This window comes from Eretmochelys imbricata, chromosome 2, assembly GCF_965152235.1.
Source record: "Eretmochelys imbricata isolate rEreImb1 chromosome 2, rEreImb1.hap1, whole genome shotgun sequence".
Taxonomy (NCBI): domain Eukaryota; kingdom Metazoa; phylum Chordata; order Testudines; family Cheloniidae; genus Eretmochelys; species Eretmochelys imbricata.
The window spans coordinates 183,410,503-183,427,146 of NC_135573.1; the positions used below are offsets into that span (position 1 = coordinate 183,410,503).

Sequence of the window (16,644 nt, forward strand, 5' to 3'; positions counted from 1 at the left end):
TTCAAATTTCACGGAAGTGCAGTGTCCCATACTTGCAGATCCAAATTCAATAAGCTTTTTAACAAGTTTTTCAGCAACATATGCGAAAAATGGATTTTCCATTAATGAGTGTGACAAACTCTGCTATTGTTGCTAAGTGGATCTTAATGGAGGAGACAGACAAACCCAGTGCTTTCAAGCATAGTAAATATTCTAAAATAAGTTGCATGGGGGCTGAACAAGGGTCAATATTCAGACAGCCACATAACCAATCTTTTCCACTTGAAATTGTATTTTTTCAGCTCTCCTATCCTTCCTTTCAGATCCCTTGGAATTATTTTGGATCCCACTGGCTTGACCAACAAAGCCTCTTGTAACGGAAGGGCCTGAAGTCAACTTTGTCATTCCTTTTGGCCGAAGGAGTAAACGTGCTGCAGATAGCACAGTGTGCCGTGGAATGACTTTCATCTAGTCATTTCAGACACCAAACATGCCCACCAGATGGCCTGAAAGACACCTCTTAAAAACATGCTGCTTTGCACTGGGATCTACCAAAAAGAACTAGTAAGTATTCCTACTCCAAAATAAAACCCTAATCTAAAACTATCCTAACTATAAAACTTTTTAACAATAACTAATCTAAAAAGGCACTTATATTACTACGGATCTGCAAGGTCTGGAGAGATTCATGCTCTTTCACTGCTGCAAGTGAAAGGAACTAAGGCAGCAATAGGCATCACATCCTCTTTTATAGCCATGCTGTCAGAATGTGTGCATACACTAAGGGTGAGGGTGGGAGAGGCGCATGAGCGCTCTAAGGGCTTGTCTACTCTGGCACTTCACAGCGCTGCAATTTTCTCACTTGAGGGTGTGAAAAAACACCCCCCTGAGCGCAGCAAGTTTCAGCGCTGTAAAACGCCAGTGTAAACGGTGCACCAGCGCTGGGAGCTACGCCTCTCGTGGAGGTGGGTTTTTTAAGAGTGCTGGGAGAGCTCTTTCCCAGCGCTCTGCTGTGACTACACAAGCCACAGTAAAGCGCTGCCGTGGCAGCACTTTAGCATTACCAGTGTAGACTAGCCCTAAAAGGAACTTCTACCAGAAGGTTTCCATGTCTCATCTCCACTTATCAGTACATCCCCAAGACTGGAAATATACAGAGGACACTAGATGACCTTTACGTACTAACTACCTAAGGTTTTCTGTCGTGCCCTCGGATGGAGTGCAGAAGGGAAACAGCTGCTTTCATGGGTCCCTCAGCAAGACAAGATTCCTTAACATTCAGATTGCAGGTGAGAAGTTCCCCTTCTGCATGCCATAAAAAATGTGCTTCTGTGTTCCGTATGGAGCTCAAATTCAACAGGAGCAGGAGTTTGCTTGAACGGGCACCTTCTCATTGCTGTTAGAGTTCATTTCTAAAAGATTCAAACACCCCAGTTGAAAATTTTAGATGTTGGCTATTGGTGAATAATTATTTTATCTGTCATGTCATGGAATAAAAACAAATGCTATGGCAAAAATATTATACTTACTTTAAAACTAATTATACTATGTGCAAGCTTTGGTTTAGATCTACATTTATGTAGTGTGGGAAGTGTTACAAGAAAGCCATTTATAAATTAGAAGGATGTGAAGAAACAACAGCGAACAAATATTAATTCCTAAAAAGGAGTAGCTTTAACTTACTTGAACCTGAAGATTGAACAGTTTTGTTAACTTAGCAGAAAAAAACAGCAAAAAGGAAAAATGGAATAAAGAATATGGATAAGGACAGAAAGAGCAAGAGAAAATGAAGGGTAGTAAGGGTCATAAAATATTTTACTTATACAGGTTCCATTTATTCTAAATGCATCCTGGGGAGTATAAAGCTAACAAAATGTCTACTTGAATTTATGCAAATGTGTACACAATTCATGTGAATTTATGTAAATATGTGGCCCACTGGCACTGCACAGTTTGCTTACCCAACCCCTCAATGTTGCAAAGGTGCACCATTGCATTAGGTAAACTGCAAAGCTAGTGTCCTAGGAAAGCAATTCCAAAGTGAAAAGAGCTGGGAAGAAAAACAAAGGCAAACAACAAAACAACTTTTAAACCAAATAGGGGAAAACCACTCCCACCACATACACCTGACAGCCACACAATTCTTTGGGTCAGGGAGTGTGAGAATGGTGTCCTAATAACTAAACATCTGCAAAATAAATGGAGCTCCCTTTACACAAGATCAAAAGGAAGGCATTATAAATATTAATCCGACACATGAAAACAAAAATAATCATCAGTGACCTTAAAATGTCATCATCTGAATGGGAATAGATCATTATCAAGTGTCATCTGTACAAACAATTGTAGCATTTCTCCATCAAGACAACAACTATGCAGTGAAGGTTCATTCTCAATGCATCAGCAAATAACTTATGAATGAACAAATATGTATCAATGTGTGTGTAAATAAAAAGTTCATGTGACATCAGATTGGAGAGATGAACATGAAGTTTGTATACATATTATCAGAAAAGAATTCAGCAGGGATTTTCAAAAGAGCCTAAGGGAGTTAGGTGCCCAGACTCTATTGAACTTCAATGGCATTAGGACCCTTAACTACCTCAGGTTCCTTTAAAAATCCTATCCTTATTCTGCAAGTATTTATAACTTGGATACAATGATTGTATTTACACAGGCACTTTGAAACAGAACCAGACAATTGCTCCTATGGACACATTACAATTCCAAATTTCATATAATTAAAATGGGAAAATTTTGCATCCTCTTGAACAAGTTACAAGTGCTTCCAGTGTAAAGTCAATGTATAAAAAAAAAGGAGCAGAGGGGAAAACACAACCAAAAAGCAAACTATTAAAACAAGATCAAATTAAATATTGCACAACTTGCAGCAAAACAGATTGGTCAAAGAATTCAGAATTGCATAAGAAAGCCAAAATCTGATATATAAACAGAACCCAGGTCAATTAACAGCTACTACAAGGTCTCATGAAAACTGTGACACTAATGCCTAAAGTTACAAGTATAAATATTAATGTCAGCTCACTTCTTCCCTGTGCCTATTCTCCTCATCGGCCAGCTTTTGTTTGTATTCCTTCTGCAATTCCTCCAGCTGCGTTTGCAGCTCATTTACTTTTGCTGTCATTTCTTCTTCACGAGCCTTCAGAATGAAAAATAATTGCATTAATTTACATACTACACAGTTAATGTCTAAACACTTAAAACCTTCTCACCGGATTATACAAAAAGCACTTAAAAAATAGCTCAGCTTCATATAGAGAGGAAAATAATCAACTTGAAATGCAAAGGCTCTCACTGAAAGTTTAGGACTACTCAATTTATATTACCTTGAAAATGAGGAATGACATTAGGGACTTATCAGCTAATACGGGCAAAACTTCAATTGTCAAACACAAAAACAATTAGTTAGCTTTCTGAAAATTTTTAGTAAGGATTATACATTTTTAATGAGTAGAAAAAAGGCATTCAAATGATATTCAATACTTCCAGAAGGTGTACAGTAGGTAGATCAATTTAAGCAAATAGAGATTTTGTGAAAGAGATATGTCATGCAAACAAAATTTTCTATATTCTATCTTCAATTTATTGGCAATGACCGGGGCTTAATCACGTCTTGTCTCCAATATTTTAATTCTCTCTAAGGTTGTACTAAATCTCTGTTCTTGGAACTTCACTGAGGTCCTAATGGTGTGGTCAAGCGATTTTTGATTCAGGAAGTGAGACCATCTGACCTCCTTTCAAACTGCGTGACTCCCTATCCACTGAATTTAATTTAAAATTGCCATCTTCATTTTCAGTGCTCTCTCTCTTTCCTTTCCCTTGCTTTTCTGACCATATAGCCCATTTCTCCACTTGCGCACTCTGCTCCTCCAGTATCAGTCTCTTCTATTCCATCCCAATGACTTTTTCCTGACGGGAAAGGGGTTTTCCTTTTCTGCACCACTTACAAAGCTCCAGACTTTGTCTATGAATTATTGAAGTATTACCCATCAAGCCATGCAATCAAATCTGTTTGTTCCAGTATACAATTGACACTAAACCTCTGTATCTTTCCCTTGCCCCATTACTGCATTTCTTTCCTTTCCTATTGTAATAGTCTTTTTATTTATGCATCACTAAATGTGTGCTGAGCACTTTGCAGATAAGCATAAGAATAATATCTACTTAAATCTTTACTGAATTTGAAACTGAGCGCTTTTGCTGCACCCCATCTTTGTATGTAGTTCAAACCTTTATATGGAAGTGGTTTTAACTGTAAAGTGTTTTACAGTTCTATGTGGGAAAACATATAAAAATACATTCTACTTTATGACTACCAGTACTCTCCAGCCCCAGAACACATAGTGACTCCTACTTTTCAAAGATAAATGTATTGGGACGCCAAGCAAAGTCACCTTAATTTTTAGCTCGAAAAAGGTCTAAATCAATCTCCCCTTTTCTCCATTAAATCCAGAAGGGACATAAAAATAACCCTTCCCCCTCCAAAGTGGTGACCACATCATAGTTGGGTGTCTTGGTGCGAATGAAGTTCCTAAAGATTTTACACCCTTTCATTCTGGGCACTCCACAGGGCTCCTCAAATTTCTGCCCAATAAAATCATAGAAGTCTAGGGATGGAAGAGACCTCAAGAGGTATCTAGTTCAGCAGTACTCAAACTGTGGGTCGGAACCCCAGCATGGGTCATGACCCTGTTTTAACGGGGTCCTCAGGACTGGCGTTAGACTTGTTGGAACCCAGGGCCAAAGCCAAAGCCCGAGCCCCACTGCCCAAGGCTGAAGCCCAAGCCCCAGCCCCACTGCCCCGGGCAGTAGGGCGTGGGCTTCAACACTCGGCAGCAGGACTCAGGCTACAGGCCCCTTGCCTGGGGCTGAAACCCTCGGGCTTTGGCCCGCCTGCCCCAGGTGGACACGCTCAGGCTTCGGCTTTGCCCCCCCACCAGGGTCATGCAACAAAGTTTGAGAAACTTTTGTGCTGAGAAAGGATTAAGTATATCTACAGTAGCAACTGTTGTCATCATATTTGCCAAAGACTGAAAAGATAAGCAACATCACTGCGTAGCAGTGAAACAGATCATCCTTATTATGAGTTTCAAAATACTTTTCCTGGCTTGAAAAGCAGAATAAAAGTCTCAAGGTCCTTTGTGTAGCAGTGCACACCCTTAGCTACTAGCCCTGACTTTTTTTTTTTTTTTTTTTGGGGGGGGGGGGGGGCAAGATGTACACAGCAGTAAATCCCATGCTTTGCGCCAGAGTGAGTATCCTGGAAGTCTAAAATTGCCTTGTCATACATATTACAATTCCAACATTAAGATGTCAATAAAGATGCAGTTATAGGACAGTGCAGTATGAATCAGACTATACATTAAGTAAAACTATTTCCATTTCATTAAAGGAACATCTCTCGCTTAGAAAAAAAGATTGGGAATCTTCTGTTCCAGAACTTCTTGATGATTTTAGCTTGTCATCTTAATTAACGGTCATGCCCATAAATCACTTATTTACTTCTCAGCAGCATTCAAAATGTCACAAACTATTAATCTGCCTCCAATAAAGATGGTCAATAAATACAAAGCATTTTATCAATATGGTAGAACCAGGAGTGTACAGTTTAACAGTATTGAGTACTATCAATATTAGATCTGACTGGAAAATGGAATTTTTGTCCCATTGAAAATTTAAGGATCAGAAAAAAGCTGTCCCATTTCCAAACAAAAAGTAAAAACCTCAAAGTTATCCACAGGATAGAAATTTTTTTTAAATAAAAAGATTCCATTTGGCTTGCGAGCTTCCTGCCTGGAAGACAGAAAATAAAGTTGACAAGAGCCTTCCAGGCAGGCAGCTGATGTGTTATCGTTTTGATTTTTCCACATAAAAATAGATTTTCAAAAAACCTGAAATTTTTCTAGAGAAAATTCTGATTTTGCAAAAAGGGCATTTTCCTTCAGGAAGCCATTCTGATGGAAAATTCCCACCCAGCTCTAACCAATATGCTTGGTACTTTACAAAACAGAGACATGGGGTGAAATTTTAAAAAGCACTTAAGTGACTTAGAAGCCTAAGTCCCATTGACTTTCAATAAGATTTAGGCCCCTAACAGCTTGAGTCACTTTTGAAAATGCACTTATACTTGTCAGGGCTTGTCTTCACTGCAGCATTAACTCACGTTATAACTTAAGTTCTGTCTACACACAAAACCCCCTTAGCTTGAGTGTGGTGGTGCTTTTAATTCAAGCTGACTAACCTGTAAGGGGACACAGTCTACAGCTAGGGTTGGTAAAACACATATCAGCTGCTAACACAATCACTCTGCAATCCAATGAGTCTGTGTACTTCGTGGTAATTTGCAGTGTGGCTGAACTAGGCTCACTGAGAGGAGTTAAATCAAGTTATCTATGCTTGATTTAACACCGCAGTGAAGACATCACCTGAGAGCTTCTCCCATTGGCTAGTTAATCCACCTCCCTGAGAGGTGATAGCTATATCAAGGGAAGAAGCTCTCCTGTCGACACAGAACTGTCTACACGGGGTGGAGGTGGAAATTAAGATGGTATAACCGCAACGCCTCAGGGTGTGGATATTTCACACCTCTGAGCGACGTATTTATACCAGTGTAGGTCTGTAGTGTAGACCTGGCTTAAGTCATTTATATACTTTTGAAAATCGTCTCTACCATGTGGATGTGCAATATAAGAGAGACTTCTTCATACACAAACCATGTTGGATGGCCAGATCAGGGTTGCCAATTTTGGTTGGATGAATTCCTGGAGGTTTTATCACATGATAATCTTCAATTAAAGCTTAACCTTTAATTCCTGGGGACTCCAGGACACTCCTGGACAGTTGGCAACCCTAGACCAGATGGAGGTCAACATCTCAGAGTGGTATGGCATGTGTGTGTGTTTGTTGTACTATAATGCTGACAAAGTACAGTAGATTACTACTTAGTGGCTTCACAAAGATGTTTTAAGGAGAGATTTCAATAAATACAGTTTAGCTGACTTGTGCACAGTAAGAGGACGCCCCAGGTGTAAGGGGCAGCAGGGAAAAATGCATGGATACTTGATTCAGAGGAATAAAACAGAAGCAGTTAAGAGGGAGGAAAGGAACTGTCCATGCAAAGGAAGTGAGGTTGGCTGGGTTCAGGAATAAGAAAAAAAAAAAAAAGAGTTAAGAATGGGATTATATGATGGTGTTGGCTGCAACAGTAGGGGACCAGGAGATCCCTTCCAGTCCTATGTAGTCAGGGACAGAGTGTGCAGAACTTGAAGCCTGAAATTGGTATAAAAGACAAGAGAAAACCCATGAAAGGATTCCAAGAATAGACTGAGGCTATGTCTACACTATGTACCTTTTAGCGACACAGCTGTGCCGCTACAGCCGTGCTGCTAAAAGGTGCGCAGTGTACCAGCTCTTTGTTGGCAGGAGAGAGCTCTCCCACCAACAAAAAACTTCCACCCCCAACGAGCTCTCTTGCCGACAAAGCGCCGTTCACACCAGTGCTTTTCGTCGGTAAAACTCTCGCTATTCGGGGGATATGCGTGCTTTTCCACACCCTGAATGACAAAAGTTTTACCGACTAAAGTCCAGTGTAGACAAAGCCTGACACACAGAACAATCTGTATTACAATATGTAACCCACTAACCCGCCACCCCTTTTTCTTCTATGACTGCAGAAGTGTTAATGGGCCACTCCACGTTGAATAGTCCCTCAGACCATGCACTAACTACAGTAAAAGCTGTGTTATCTGGCACTTCAGCAACTGGAAAGCTCCATAAACCGGCATTTCTGATCTTCATTGAAATTCCGGTTTATAGTCTGGTTGGTGCGGGGCTGGCAGAGGGGTGCGGTGTGGAACAGGGTGTGGGGCACAGGCTCTGGGAGGGAGTTTGGGTGCGGGAGGGAGCTCGGGACAGGGGATTGGGGCATGGAAGAGGGTGGGGGTGCCGAATTTGAGGGCCACTCACCTTGAGCGGCTCCCTGCAAGCGGCGACCTGTCCCGGCTACTCCTAGGTGGAGGCACGGCAGGCAGCTCTGCGTGCTGACCCCACCCCATGTGCTAGTTATATCTTGATTTTAGTAAAGTTTTTGATACTGTCTCACATGACCATCTCATAAACAAACTAGGGAAATGCAATCTAGATGGAGCTACAATAAGGTCGGTACAAAACTGGTTGGAAAACCGTTCCCAGGGAGTAGTTATCAGTGGTTCACAGTCATGCTGGAAGGGCATAATAAGTGGGGTCCTGCAGGGATCAGTTCTGGGTCCAGTTCTGTTCAATATCTTCATCAATGATATAGATAATGGTATAGAGAGTACAGTTATAAAGTTTGTGGATGATACCAAGTTCGGAGGGTTGCAAGTGCTTTGGAAGATAGGATTAAAATTCAAAATGATCTGGACAAACTGGAGAAATGGTCTGAAGAAAAAAGGATGAAATTCAATAAGGACAAATGCAAAGTGCTCCATTTAGGAAGGAACAATCAGTTCCACACAAACAAAATGGGAAATGACTGCCTAGGAAGGAGTACTGGAAAGGGATCTGGGGGTCATAGTGGACCATAAGCTAAATATGAGTCAACAGTGTAATGCCATTGCAAAAAAAGCAGACATCATTCTGGTATGTGTTAGCAGGAGCGTTGAAAGTAAGACACAAGAAAATTCTTCTGCGCTGATTAGGCCTGAACTGGAATATTGTGTCCAGTGCTGGACGCCACATTTCAAGAAAGATGTGGACAAACTGGAGAAAGTCCAGAGAAGAGCGACAAAAAATGATTAATGGTCTAGAAAACATGACCTATGAGGGAAGATTGAAAAAACTGGGTTTGTCCAGTCTGGAAAAGAGAAGACTCAGAGTGGCCATGATAACGGTTTTCAAGTACATAAAAAGTTGTTACAAGGAGGGAGAAAAATTGTTTTTCTTAACCTCTGAGGATAAAACAAGAAGCAATGGGCTTAAATTGCAGCAAGGAAGGTTTAGGTTGGACATTAGGAAAAAATTCCTAACTGTCAGAGTGGTTAAGCACTGGAATAAGTTGTCTAGGTATGTGGTGGAACCTCCATCACTGGGGATTTTTAAGAACAGGTTAGACAAACACCTGTCAAGAATGGTCTAGATAATACTTAGTACTGCCATAAGTGCAGGGGACTGGACTAGATGACCTCTTGAGGTCCCTTCCAGTCCTATGATTGGCTGGGAACTGCAGCCAATGGGAGCTGAGGGGGCAGCAGCGGGCAGAGCTGCTTAGCTGCTGCTTAACCGTGTTTTGACCAAGGAGCAGCCAGGACAGGTCACCGCTTGCGGTGAGAAGCCTGAAGTGAGTACCCCTCCCCATCCAGCACGTCCTCCCACATCGCAATCCGCTGCCCCGAGTCCCCTCCTGCACCTAAACTCCCTCCCAGAACCCGTGCCTCAACCCCCAGTTCCACACCCAAACTCCCTCCCTCTTAGTTAACCAGCATTTTTCACTTACTGGCTTACATTCCCCCAACATGTCAGATAAAACAGATTTTACTGTACTTTTGTTAATCTATCTGTTCCACCGTGCAACATAGGTGTGACGCTCAGAGTACCTTTCCCAGGCCTGAACAAGAGCTCTGTGTGGCTTGAAAGCTTGTCTCTCTCACCAACAGAAGTTGGTCCAATAAAAGATATGACCTCACCCACCCTGTCACACACAACAAAAGCATTTTCTTTTTTTTTGGTAGCAGCATTATGAACAGAATGCAGTGGGGCACGGTGACAAACTGGAAGCCAGAGAGAGACAGGTTACAGTAATCTAGACCAGAGATAACCAAGGAATGGACTAAGCATTAGCTGCAGAGATGGAAAGGAAAGAATATATTTTAGAGAGGTTACCAACAAACAAAAAAACAATAACAATGGACAGGATCTGGCAACAGTTTGTATACGGGAGAAAAATGAGAGCAAATATTCAATGATAACAATTTACCAAGACTAAACTCTAGGCAAGACTGCAAATCATAAACTGTGATGTACACTTCGTGGTTATGTCTCTGTATGCCAGTAAATAAATTTTGCCCCAGCCCTGCACCCTCCATTTTTTCCCTCACACTCCAAAGCAACTTGTCTTCTCCGATGAGAGGAGCATCTCAATATTTAAAGCAATTAACAGTATGGCAATGGAAAGTGCAGAGTTGCGCCAAGCAGCATACAACTGAGAGCAAAGGCAAGAAAAAAAACGGTCTTAGGATCAGAGAAATTGTATGGCTGAAAGAAACTGAGGTTGAAGTGGAGTGATGGTGGCTGTTTCGAATGGCTAAACGTTTTCACAGTATCTCTGCTCTTTCAACAAGAGATAAAATAGAGCACACTGGGGCTATCTTAATTCTAAAATTAAGCTAGCAGCAGTGATCAGAAATTTCTGGAGGGGAAAAGAAGATGCTGCAAATATTTAAGCCTATTTTATTTAATAAAGGGCAACAATCAAGTTTACAGCTCCAATTTTATCTACTCTCACATAGCTATAATCTCTGGGGTCTGTGCACCAGACTTAAAAAACAAAAAACAACCACCCCCCACCCTCCCGTCCCCCCCAAAAATACCGATATAAACTAGCCTTCTGCTGCTGAAAGTTATAAAACACACATCTCACTGAATAGCTACTGCTTATGCATACGCTTACAATATTTTTTTCCTTAGTACTGCCTAATAACACAGCAGAGGTAGAACAAAGTCAATGCCGCACCCTCCAACTCTGAGCTGTGCTTTTACTGATTAATCTCAACTCACTGGATTCACCATAGATCCAGCTACATTAACTGATATAGTCTTTGTTTCATACTGAATTTGTATTCATACAAACAGTACATGAAGCAATACTAAGGGTCCTGAAGCCAAATTTACAGAAAACATACTACACCACATGTTAATAAACTCTGAAAAATTGGCTTGAATAGTATACCTGTAAATTATGAAATTGTATCCATCCCCAGCTGTACCTAATAAAGTAGCATTGAAGAGATGCTAAAGCTGGAGCTTCTTTGGCAACAGACTGAGGGTTTGTCTTCAGAGGGAAACTGACCAGCACAGCTAAAGTGGAATAATGTATTCAGCTATACTTGTCCCAGTATAACTCCCCCATGTGGACACTATTCCAGAATAAAAACGATTTTATTCTAGAAAAATTAATGGAGTAATTATTCCAGAATAAAGTCACTTTTATTCCACAATAGATAGCGTCCACACAGGGGAGTTAAACCAGAATAGCTATAATGGAATAATTATTCTACAACAGCTGGTCAGTTTCCACATGTAGACAAGCCCAAAGAAGAGTGGAGGACAAAGGTACACAATGAGGAAGAGTGAAAAAAGATGAGGGATAAGCAATGAAGAAGAAAATGGAGGACTAGAGCAGGGATGTGGGCCTCAGACCCCTGTAGAATATCACGTGACGAAACGAAGATAGCATTATTTCCTCATATTCAGTCAATCAATGGCATTTTCCCTGTACAATATAGTTGAGGGAGTATTTTATGACACGGCAGGTTTTAAGAACATCTACTTCACAAAACTCGGCTTAAAACTCCAGTGTTGTGCCTCCCCCCCAGTTCTTGGTTGACCAACGGCTAAGAAAATCCTGACCAAATCTGCTGCAGAGAAAGTAGCAGGAAGTTGGCACTGCAATTTAGCTTTGCTCTCTGGCGTCTCCTCAAATGTCTTGGAGTTCCAAACCTTTGGGCCCAGTCAGTACTACCAAGAGGGGGACTTTGGTTCTAATGCATGCCACAGCGCTTGCACTATAGTCTCACTGTTCTGTAGAGCACTGGCTGTACTTTGGCAATATATAAACCAAATTCTATTCTGATTTCATAATGATGAAATATGAAGATATCAATAAAATTGTAATTTCCCAAATCTTAACCACAAAGCCTGCACTGCATGCACATGGGGGGAATTATGACAAATGAAAGATTACACACTTTAAACGAGATCCTTCATTTTTAACTCATACATAAATCTAGATTAACCTAACTCTAGTGCAACATTCAATTTTTCCTCTAATGAGATATTTTAGTTTGTGATTTGAAGATCACAGAACACAAATTATAGATTACCATTGACTTGTAAATCCTCTCAATTGGGCGACTTTCATAAACCCTTTATCACACAGTATTTCTCATTAAAGATAAGGAGACACCTGATAAAAAATGCCAGAATAAAAAGTAAATAAAATCATATAAAGTTTAGTAGACTGATCTATTTCTTTGTCTTCTATAATGTCCAGATGTCAAATTACAATCTTTACTGAGATTACTAAATTTCTCTAACTAGTTTTAAAAAGGTAATCACAGATTTATATAGGCAGAAGCACACATAATAGTTTTACAGTATATAGTTCATAAGCAGTAAACAATATAACTTATTTAGTCTTTATACCATAACATGTATAGCTGTTAAAGAACACTGCACATTTTTATACTGCAAGAAACTTGATATGAAATTTGTTGCTCAAACCATACAGGGGTACTTGAAGGGGCAATAATGGATAGCCATTTTCTCCCTATTAAAGTTAATGTTGATAGCTATATTTCCTATTCCGAGAAGAGATCTTAAGAGTTGACACATTCCCCACCTAATATTTTGCTGAGCTATGATTGCTTTTTAAAAAGTAATCTAAGCAGCAAGATAGCAAACACTTTATTACTTGCTTCTAATAAAGTAATGGAAGCTAACTTCACAGTGCTAAATACAGCAAAACCATGCTGCCTGGAAGTGAGGGTGTTAAGATCTGGAACATGTAGAGACAAACAGTTTTCTGTAATTTTCTCTAACATCTGCTCTGTTGTATACACTAGTGGTACCCATCATTACTTATCAGACTATAAAATTCATGAAAAAGAAGAGATGGGTATGTAAAATTCATGTTTGCAGTGTTGTAGCCATGTTGGTCCCAGAATATTAGAGAGACAAGATGGGAGAGTTACTATCTTTTACTGGACCAACTTCGGTTGGTGAAAGAGACAAGCTTTCGAGCTACACAAAGCTCTTCATATATTTCATTTATTTCAATTGCACAGCAATCAAAATAGTGTAAATACCAAAACATGATAGGAACAAGGCATATCAGAAACCTGAAATTTTAACAAAAGGAATTTTAAAAACATTGAGGAAGCTCTACGCAGACTTTGAAAGGTAGAGCCCTAGTCACAAAAAGTTATACAAAAACTTAGGGTTAGAAGGGACTGCAAGGGTCATCTAGTCTAACCCCCTGACAAGATGCAGGATTCGTTGTGTCTAAACCATACAAGAGAGTGGATGAAAAAAAAAGGTGGGAATACGCCCAAAACACAGAAATTAGAATTATGACACAAAGGGGTTAACTTTATTGTGATAAATTAGGAAATTAAATCAGGGAAAGTGATTCTGGACCAAATTCTACCCTGCCTTACACACTTGGCCCATCCACTGAACTCTTCAGGATGTATGAGGTATAAAACCAGAATACGGTCTTCTGCCCTTAGATTCCTTTCTATTTTTAAAATAGAACATAGCCCTCTTAACTTTGTCTGATATGCAGTCCTTCACATTGGTCACTGAAGGAACACTGAAGGGACAAAACCATTTACTTTTTTTAATTGCTACTATGCAACCAACACCATCTTTGATTATTAAACTTGAATCCTTTTAAAACCTCAGGCTACTTCATGCTATTTGTTTACTTTCTGCATTTCATTTTGGAAACTGCTCTTACATTCAGATGTGTGTGCAGATCTTTACATCTAAAAAGTGTAGGCCTGGCTTGACATGAATAAGTAAACACAGGTAGGCCTCATTTTTTGGATGACAGGATTAGAGAGGGGACTAGATCAGCAGGCTGAAAACAGAAAGTTTTGTGCCAAGATAAGTAAATAGGTCACTAAGCTAAAAGACAATGTCTGAGCTAGCTAAGATAAGGGTGGGGTGGGGGGGGGTGGACACGGGACACACCGAGGGAACCATTTACTAAGTCCAAGAACACAGACAGCAGTGGACAGAGTATGTTGTACAGGGATTGGTTCCTGTAAAATAACCAAACCAGTCTCAAAACAAGTAATGCAATGTATAGTGAATGTGAGTGTGATGTGTATATAAACTAAGGGGATTTCTGTGTAGCCTTGGATGTGTATTATGTCTGCTACCCACCTACTATGCTTGAGCCTGTTCATCTCAAGAGTAGGTTGATTGTATACCAATAAAGAAACCTCAGTGACAAGTTTGGAGTTGAGCTGAGTGGATAAGGTCTTGGAGGCTATTGAGTGGATAAGCTGTCAGAAACCACCCCAACACTAAGCAGAGCCCTGATTAACTTACTTGTGCTCCGGATTTTATGGACTTCGCTGCCGGATCAAGATCTCAGTTGAGCACTAAAAGCAAACTAGCCTTATTTGTGCGTATAGCCAGCTTCATTTTGGGATTCTCTCGGACTAGCAAAATGCAGAAGCATTTTAAGTGCAAACACTGCAGGGCAGGGGTGGCCAACCTGTGGCTCTGGAGCCACGTGCGGCTCTTCAGAAGTTAACGTGCGGCTCCTTGTCTAGGTACCGACTCTGGGGCTGGAGCTACAGGCGCCAACTTTCCAGTGTGCCGGGGGTGCTCACTGCTCAACCCTGGCTCTGCCACAGGCCCTGCCCCCACTCCACCCCTTCCCACCCCCTCCCCTGAGCCTGCCGTGCCCTCGCTCCTCCGCACCCAGAGCCTCCTGCACGCCACGAAACAGCTGATCAGGAGGTGAGGGGAAGGAGGGGGAAGGCGCTGATCAGTGGGGCTGCCGGTGGGTCAGAGGCGCTGGGAGTGGAGGAGAGTGGGGAGCTGATGGGGGTCCGCTGATGCATTAATGTGGCTCTTTGGCAATGTACATTGGTAAATTCTGGCTCCTTCTCAGGCTCAGGTTGACCACCCCTGCTGCAGGGGAATATTTAGATCTAAACAAAAAAATTTAATCTGAAATATTAAACCCATAAGAAGCATTTATATAATAATGTGTTTTTAAAAATCTCCTATAAAGATTAAAATTTTTGCCTAAAAGAACCCATTGGGAAGTTTAAAAAACAGAATTATACTGAAATGTAGTGAATCACATCACTCTCAAGAAAGATACCTCAAGGATTTCTTCATACTTTTTTACAGTTCTTTTTAGATCGTCATCTTTTTCAGCAATTTTTCTATGCAACTGTGTTGTCTCTGCATGATGGGTTTCTATCAGTTCAGTTTCCACATCCTGGGCTTTACCTGTTTTTTAAAAAAGTCAAGAAATATCACAACTGAGTAGGTAGCTATATTTTAACAAATAAAAAACAACATCACATTATGACCAAGATTAAAAAGTAAGATTTGAAGTCACTTCTGTAAAGGTATATGAGAAGGAAAAAAATCTTTCAAGAGGCAAAAATCAAGGAAGTCAAACAATTCATGCTATACATGGTCTAAAAGTAGGGTGTCTCTTTTTTCCAGCCTGAGTGCCGAACAGATTTCAAGAAGGTGAAAGGTCATAATACTTAGCAGCAGATTCAATGCTACTATACTATGTACGTTTTTATACCATACACATGATCATAGTAACTGAGTGTCATCCAGCTGTGCATTAAGCAACGTGACTATCTGCTGCATGTTTGTTCTCTCATCCTTGGACTGTCTTTGTTTTGATAAGGGATTTTTTTTTTTAAATATACATGTATTTATGTTAGAGACGGCAAAGTCAAAGAAGTGTGCTTTGCATTTGAATCAAAAGGCAGCGAGGTTTGTGACGGTCCTCAGGAAGTTCATTCCACAGTCCAGGACTGGCCCCGAGAAAGTTGTCTCACAAAGATGAAATTTACTTTTGTTAAAGAGTTCCTCTGTTCCAAGGAATGAAGTTGTTGACATGCTCTTTATCTCAGGGCTTTAGGTGGTCTTAAAGCTATCCTGGACCTAGGCCATGGAGAGCCTTGAAGATAAGGACTGAGACCTTGAACTTGACTTGATATTCTATGTGAAGTCAGCATATAGAGCAGAGGATAGGTTTGTTGTGCTCGCAGCAGCCTGTATTGCTGAGAAGCACTGCAGTATTATGTACTAGTTGGGAGTTTCCTAAGCACAGCAGTCTTTGTGCCCAGGTATATCTGATTGTTCTAGTCCAGCCAAGAGGTGATGAAGGCAAGAATAAGTGAGGCCAGGTCTTTATCCACCAGGATGGAACAGATTTTCCTAGCCAACCAGAGACGGTCAAAAGTGTTACCCCGAATGTTGCTATACAAGACCTTACCATCAGGAAAGAATCCAGAAGCATTCCTAAACTAAAGACTTGGTTGACCAATTTTGAGTGTGTACCTTCAACCAAAGGAGACTGCACCATAGCCGCAAACTCTTCAAAATACTTTCCTCTGCCCACCGCCTCACTGATGTCTTGCTTGTTCAGCCAGTTGTTCTATATTCATGAGCTATCTTGTCCGAACACTGGATTATCTTGGTGGTAGTGGAGAAGAATAAGCAGAGCTGAATGACTCACTTACCTAGTGCTGGCATTTGAGTCCATTTTGTAAGACCAGTTCAACTTGTGGGTGCATGTAAATGTTGAAAAGGACTAGAGAGACAACTGATCCCTCTGAGACTGCACAAGTGAATGGTCTAGTGGAGGTGGAGTTTCCCATCACTACTCATTGGGTG

General features: G+C 40.8%; 1 protein-coding gene across 5 annotated transcripts in view; it reads right to left on the reverse strand.

The window, feature by feature from the left end:
- Window positions 1-16,644, reverse strand: part of GOLGA4 (golgin A4) — a 103,573-nt gene that overhangs the window by 23,609 nt on the left and 63,320 nt on the right. For all 5 annotated transcript variants that reach the window (XR_013345283.1, XM_077811065.1, XM_077811064.1 and 2 more), the window contains 2 exons: window positions 15,101-15,231; window positions 3,026-3,139 (listed from right to left, as the gene is read on the reverse strand). Coding sequence is in view for 4 of the 5 variants with exons in the window: in XM_077811065.1 (XP_077667191.1) it covers window positions 3,026-3,139; window positions 15,101-15,231 (245 nt within the window). In the remaining variant the exon portion in view is untranslated. The remainder of the gene's footprint in view (window positions 1-3,025; window positions 3,140-15,100; window positions 15,232-16,644) is intronic.